Source organism: Rutidosis leptorrhynchoides, chromosome 6 (genome assembly GCF_046630445.1).
Source record: "Rutidosis leptorrhynchoides isolate AG116_Rl617_1_P2 chromosome 6, CSIRO_AGI_Rlap_v1, whole genome shotgun sequence".
NCBI lineage: Eukaryota > Viridiplantae > Streptophyta > Magnoliopsida > Asterales > Asteraceae > Rutidosis > Rutidosis leptorrhynchoides.
In genome coordinates this window covers 346,576,015-346,582,802 of record NC_092338.1, presented here as the reverse complement: position 1 = coordinate 346,582,802, position 6,788 = coordinate 346,576,015, and the positions used below count along the sequence as shown (strand labels likewise).

The window sequence follows — 6,788 nt, the reverse complement described above, 5'->3', positions numbered from 1 at the left end:
TGTTTATCATTAAGTGGATTATATATATATATACATGTTTATATATATATATATATATATATATATATATATATATATATATATATACATGTTTATATTATGTATTTGTTAAATTGGTCTTCCGCTGCATTTAAAAAAAAATCTGGGGTTTTATACCCGTTAACCAGTATTTCTAAGAAAATCCAAAACGAACCTCTTAGACTACCTAGCCCGCTGAAACCAAACCCTCGAACAATCAAGCAACAACCGGAATAGACAACCTAGAAACCTAATTTATTGGCGCTTGGAGTTTCAAAAGAGACCACTAAGGCGGAAACAACACCGGAATGATCTGACCCGAAACCGGTGACGAGGAAGATGGAGCGAACAAAACCCGCATCAGAAATATAACAAAAAGGTAGCAACCGCACAGTCCTAATCACGGAATCCCAGCCAAAAGTAAGCCCAAACAGAAATCTGACCAAAACACTAAAACAGAACCTAGTAAATCGTAAAAAGGTGTGGAAAAACTACCAAATCCATTGGCTCATATGCCAACCACCAGTATCAAGGGGGAAGCGGGAACGAACCGACGATGAAAAGCCACCATTTTGAAAAACAAAGAGAAAATCCCGCAAAGTATATGGTAAAAAACGTCGGAGAAAACTCCGAAACGCAGGCCGGCCGACCTCAGAGACAATCAACCCATCAAAAAACCGCTCTCGTCATCCAACTCATAACTCCATATTGGAGTTTGCTATCTAAGCGGAATCAGAGATAAGCCAACAAGTCGTCGGAGGAAGACAAAACCATGGCCATAGACCCAAAACCCTAGGAAAACGAAGCCCACCGGAATCCATTGCCGGTAGCAGAGTGCAAAGGAAACCCCTTGACACTCGTCGCCTGCTACCGAATTCGGGAAACGAGGAGAAGTCGAAGAATACGAAGTCCGGGAAAAGTGCCAAAGAGTAGATCTACGTGAAAAATGGCAAAAGAACGGAAAAGTAAACGCGACAGGACCTCCGACAAGGTGCCGGAGGCCGGCGACGGCGCCGGCGAGAGTTAGGGTTCCGATAGTGAAAGAAGAAAGAGGTTAGAGAATTTAAATTAGAGAAAGAGGTATGTGACAGGCTACGCTTTTTGCTATACGCCTTTTGATCAAAAGCTCACAAGGTGAATAAGAGGATTGTGAGAGGGTATGAATTAATATTTTCAATTTTAATTTTTCAACGGTTTGGCGGTATCGAGTTCACCCTTACAACCTTGAGATTGAGAGTTCGAGTCCTGCTTAGGACATTTCGTGGTGTATATATTCGTGTTATTATTAGATGGGTGTGTGAGTTTGACTTGAAAAAAAATACTTCCAACAATGTTAGTGATAAGAGTTCATGAGTTGTGTTGCTAGAGTATATGTATGTTTAGTAGGTAAGTGAGAAATAAAACGGAGAAGGTTTTTCATGTCAAGATATTCCTAGAGTACATGTTTTGTTGGTTTTTTAACTCCAATGTTTGCCATTTAGTTGAGATATTGTGCGACCGTTTATGATCATTTTTTTAATTTCTAACTCTCTAACATGTACCACTGGCAAGATTTTTAGTGTAGATATTCTTTGATGATATTAAAATCTCCCATTGAATATATGTATAACTTAAATTAGTAATCAAATTTGGGAGAAAAAATTACGCCGTTGGTACCTGTGGTTTGTATTCATTTTCATCACAACACCTAAAGTTTGTTTTTTACGTAATTGGTATCTAAGTTTTGTGTGAGTTTCGTGTTAGAACCTACACCAAACGGTCGTCTACAATTAACAGTTACTACCTCACATGTGCAACGCATGTGAGGGTAGATTGGTTAGTTTCATATTTTTAATCCCTATCTACAGTTAATGACTTGATTATTTGCATCACTTTCAAGTTATAAACTTACCGTTCTTCCATATTGTGCTTTAATGTTGCCTACTTGTCTTCATGTTTAATGAATCCTTCCTTCACTTACTATTTGGTCCTATTGGCTTGGGTTTTATTTCTCATCACTTCCTGAATCATTTTATTATCAAGATATGTAATACTTTTATACTAATCATGATGAACAAAACTATTTTTAATTTTTAATTAAATAAAACTAGTTTATAACCATCACATTCGCGGGTATTTTATCATAATATTTTATCATAATATTGGTAAGAAATCTAAAAGATTTGTATTGTCCTAATATTGTTATTTATTGTCCTCATTATTATTGTAGCAGCATAGTTATGCTAATTCATATTTATTGTCCTCAAACATAGCAAAGTAACAACTTTGATCGAACTATGCGAATTCATTATATTCAAATATAGTCAAACATAGAAAAGTAACAACTAACAACTTTGATCGAACTAACTAAACAGTCGGACCTCATTGCCCAAAGTCAAAAATAGTCAACTGCAGTCAAATGTAGTCAAAGTTATATTTATATCTAATGCTTGTCTATCATTCTTATGTCACTTGAATAGGAAAAAAAAAAAAAACACTAATGGAGTTAGTCAATGATCAGCATATAATAAGTTAATAAAAGTTTTCCAAGCATCAACGGCCAAATAACATGTTATATATACATATTAGTGTTGTAACGTGAGTGTATTCAATCAATCAGCAATACAAATGAAGTCAAGAAAAGTCAATGACTTGGTTTAAAGTAAATCCATGTTAAAACGGAAGTAAAAAAAAGGAAGCAAAGATGAATATTTAATATAAGAGTCGGTAGGTAATTTATTTGGTATAAAAACTTTCAGTTGCACATAAAAGTTTTCCTAAGTTTTGCAAGAGTCAGTAGCCTATGTAGGTAAACTGTGTTGATGGTGCATTTTTATACTTTGCTATTTAACAATAAGTATATTAAGAATAAGTACGGTGCAATGGGTATTCTGAAAAAAGGGTATAATTTTATTAGCTTACCAATTCGTTGACTAACATGCAACAGTAAGCGGTTATGTTATTTTATGGTGGATTTCTCGCGAGGCAGGTCCGGTATATTTTCGCTCTAAAGACTTTCAGTTTGTCGTCGAGATTTAGGTCTGCTACAGGAGTGATCTCGGCCATGCTGTTATATAAAAGACTTATTAGACAGCTGCACACTATAAGAGGCTTACAAAATAGATATGTTGTATTCGTAGTCTTGTACTGCTATAAGAAGACTTGAAAGGTTATCCAATGTAGAAAGGCAAATGCCTTCAGAACTTAGCAATCCAATGTTATTAGCAGCGGAACTTGTAGAAGCGTGTGGACCATCAATAACTGCAGGACCAACAAAGGCACCAACCTATTGTCACTTAAAGATGAAAGACAACAAACTTAAATGCAAATTACACGCGTTAGAAAGCCACGAATCCGAAGAGTTATAAAAACCACAAATACCTGAGCCAGAAACAACAGATGTGGAAGTGGACGGTCCTGCAGAAATAGACCTTGAACGTCTACGTGACACCTCACCGGCCTGAATACGAAATCGAAGGGTGCTTCTTACAGCCATCTGTCTACGTGTTATAGAAGTTGTAGCTTAAGAGACATCGATTCCTTTCAGCATGCACATCACTACTTGCAGAAGAATTCTGCCGACGCTTTCGGCGTGTAACCAGTTTGCACGCCCACAACAAACGATGTTGTCCCAATGTCGATTGTCGGGGCTACAAAGCGAGTGAAAAAGAAAACCATAAGTTAAGGAAAAGCAATAGACACCATGCATACAAAGCCAATATGCAAGAAATTAAGAAAGAAAACATAAATTACCAGAAGAATGTCGTTCCTGTGTATTATTTGCAATCTGAGATTCAGTAACGGCCTAACAATCAGAAGCTTCAAACACGCAATAGAATCAAGCAAATCACAAACAACAAAAAATAAAAAATAAAAAGAAAGAAAAACTAATCAAAAGCAACAATCTTACCTGAAACATATGCAATAGAGCCATGCTGCAAAACAACAGGTGACGGCGAAGGTAACCGAACAGAATTAACAATAGGTGGAGTTATTGCAACAGGAATGTGTGACTCATAAGTACAGACAAATGGCATACGATCACAATACTGGACCGGACATTCCTCGAGCTCCTCAGAAGGCACATCGTTTGATGCAACAACTGTTGCTGCACAATCGAAAGCAGCAAACTACAAATAAGCAACAAATAAATTTGAAGGAAAACAAACTAATAAAGGCAAACAATGCTGAAAATACAAGTTTCTTTTTAAGGATGTATGAACTGTCTATTATTAAGGCACCAAATAGTGGACACTGTCAAAGAACCATCACCTGCAAATACGTTGTAGAATCTAACAAATGCCAAAAAACGCATAGATAATCAAAAATAAACGGACAATAAGTGAAAGTAACCACATTAACTTTAAAACAAGCATTCAATGCCGGCAGCAAAACACCAATGGATATGGACGCTGAAACAGCCGAGTCGAAGCCACTATAGGCATTGATTGAGAACTTTGTCGTGGCTGATTTGTTGTCTTGCTGGTGTGTAACCTGCCATTTGCATTGTACATGTCAAATTTGTGTTAACTGTCACTAAAAATCATGACCATGATGCAGCTACAGATGACATGTGAAAGCAAACGGATTAACATAAACAAAATTCAAAATCTGTAAAATCAATATAAACTCAAATTTTAGGAGGAGATCCATAGTAGGGTATGTATTGAGTTAGCAGTATGGACCGAGATGTAACAAAATATTCAGACGGTGATCGTATCGTACCTGCAAATTAAAGCGATATTAGTGATAGAAGTCAACGGTGAGCAAAAAACCACATGGCCGATTTACCTTTTTTGGTTAAAAAGAAAAACAGACAAATCATGCAAGCATTATATTTAACTACAGAGTATTCAACTTCTTTCCTTAGGCTGATATCAGTAAGTTGTCACCTTTCCTTAGGCTGATATCAGTAAGTTGTCACCTTGTTAGCAATATTAGTCTGTATATAAGGATAATAAAAAAGGATACAACTTTAAACCTCTTTTTTGCATGGAAACAAACAGTTAAGTCCTAAAGTTCCCTAATCTTTACTACACTTGACCTTTATTAGTGCAAGTTACAAAGTAGTAAGACTATTCATTCATGGAGCTATGTTTTTATCGAAGAAGAGTAATTACCCATGTAAAACTTCATCTTCAGAGCCATATGGACAAATCCTTCAAATAATGTGAAAACTGTACTAAAAGTATTTTCCTTTACGATTCAATAGAATGTGTTCCTATTGGACCCGACTAACATGCCCTCAATTTGGTATTTATAGATTTACAGACAACATTCTTATAAAAGTGGTGAGCCTGGTCGACTTTTAATAGTACTAAACAAAAAATGAATTTATTATGGGTTACAAATTCAAAAAACAGAAAATATCCTAATGCGTCGAGTAAGTTGTTGAGCTTTGTAGCAAAAAGGTAACAGAATGACTAATGAATCAGGAAGAAACATAAAATTAAGAGGGTGCTTTACCTAAAAAATAACTTTATATGGTTGTAGAAACTATGCTTACAAACCTAGACTCCTTTACCACTTATGAGTTTCACAAGGAGCATAACCATACAATTATTATTTGACCATATAAAAATCTGATAATATACATTTGGGATGCAGAAGTAGCAGTCATACGACTGTGTAATTTTGTTACTATAACAATTATGGTATACCCTGAACCGCATTTCTACGTGTTAATGTTACATCATTAATGCCATTAGCTGCACTCCCTATTTTTGAGGGTTGGGCTCACTTAACCTAAATCTCCTATAGTGCTAAAGTACACCACACATATTTACAAATAGGTCACTGTAATTCCATAGATTTAGAAATCATTTAAGATAAGAAAAACTCACTGTTATTTTAGTTTTCACACTGAAGATACCATCTTTATCAGTAACAGAAGTAGGTTTTGAAGCTCCAACAGCCATGATAGCCCCCTGCAACAAACAAACATCTTATTACAACCATATCCAACATACACATATAAAAAATCTTTAGATGATCAGGCTAACAGATAGTACATGCCTGTCCAGGGGGAAGTATAGTATCAAAGCGATCCACTCGAAACATGCCTAAGTTCGACACATCTGTAGTTGAACCCCTCTATTTACCCATCCAGTTCTATAAAATGGATAGATACATATTTGAACTTTTACATCCATATCGATTGATTTGGGAAGTGTGTATAGATGATTAATCGTGGATGGTAGGAAATAAATTACACCGAGTTGTGAAATTAGGGGAAGAATATGAAAGAAATTGCAGCGGTTAATCCCTAATTTTGCGTTTGGGAATATTTAGTTACCTAATAAGGGTACCGGAGTAATTTCTTTCCTTAACCGCCGATTAGATTGCTAAATGACGCCATCACCTATTTAAACGGATAAGATTAAAATTAGGAAATCAGATCAAAAGGCTGAGGTTTTTACATGTAGACATTTTTGTAAACTAATGATGCCATAATAGTTTTCTTGTTATAGATAATAGAGATTGTATAATAGTGTTTGTGGACCTATCGTAACTAACCTGGTTACTTGTACTAATTTTGACCATTTAACCTGAACTGTTACTAGACCCACCATTTTTACAGCTCTACATCATCTCTAATGTTTTTCGAGTTTTATAATTGAATGCATTACGTTCATAGGAAAGACAATGGACCTATTTTTCTATGTTAATATAATACATTTTAATGGTTTTTGAGCTTTGAGATTGGTTTAAGCATTTGAGCAGAAAGCTCGTATAAAAACTACTCCGTATTAAAAGGTTTACAGCTGGAGATACTCTAAAAAAAAGAGTCT

The 6,788-nt window shown here is 35.5% G+C and overlaps 1 protein-coding gene across 7 annotated transcripts; it reads right to left on the bottom strand.

The window, feature by feature from the left end:
• Positions 1-2,621: 2,621 nt before the first annotated feature.
• LOC139852279 (dihydrolipoyllysine-residue acetyltransferase component 4 of pyruvate dehydrogenase complex, chloroplastic-like) lies at positions 2,622-6,317 on the bottom strand. 7 transcript variants are annotated; one of them, XM_071841535.1, is made up of 8 exons: positions 6,013-6,317; positions 5,841-5,924; positions 4,354-4,491; positions 3,908-4,105; positions 3,751-3,816; positions 3,379-3,647; positions 3,146-3,258; positions 2,622-3,064 (listed from the first exon to the last, which is right to left on the bottom strand). In XM_071841535.1, exons 1-4 carry the CDS (start codon positions 6,055-6,057, stop codon positions 3,989-3,991), a joined length of 384 nt encoding a protein of 127 aa, XP_071697636.1. In that variant the 5' UTR covers positions 6,058-6,317; the 3' UTR covers positions 2,622-3,064; positions 3,146-3,258; positions 3,379-3,647; positions 3,751-3,816; positions 3,908-3,988. The 7 variants fall into 7 exon arrangements, with proteins under 7 accessions (XP_071697636.1, XP_071697640.1, XP_071697639.1 ...); XM_071841534.1 differs by having other exon boundaries at positions 2,627-3,258; positions 6,013-6,166; positions 6,201-6,307; XM_071841539.1 differs by having other exon boundaries at positions 3,908-4,269; positions 4,354-5,924.
• Positions 6,318-6,788: the final 471 nt, after the last annotated feature.

Coding starts and splice junctions, on each gene's coding strand:
- LOC139852279 (XM_071841535.1), bottom strand. CDS start 6,057: ATGTTTCGAGTGGATCGCTTTGATACTATACTTCCCCCTGGACAG. Junction 5,925..6,012: donor CTATACTTCCCCCTGGACAG/GCATGTACTATC, acceptor TGTTTGTTGCAG/GGGGCTATCATGGCTGTTGG. Junction 4,106..4,353: donor ATGCTTGTTTTAAAGTTAAT/GTGGTTACTTTC, acceptor TCGATTGTGCAG/CAACAGTTGTTGCATCAAAC.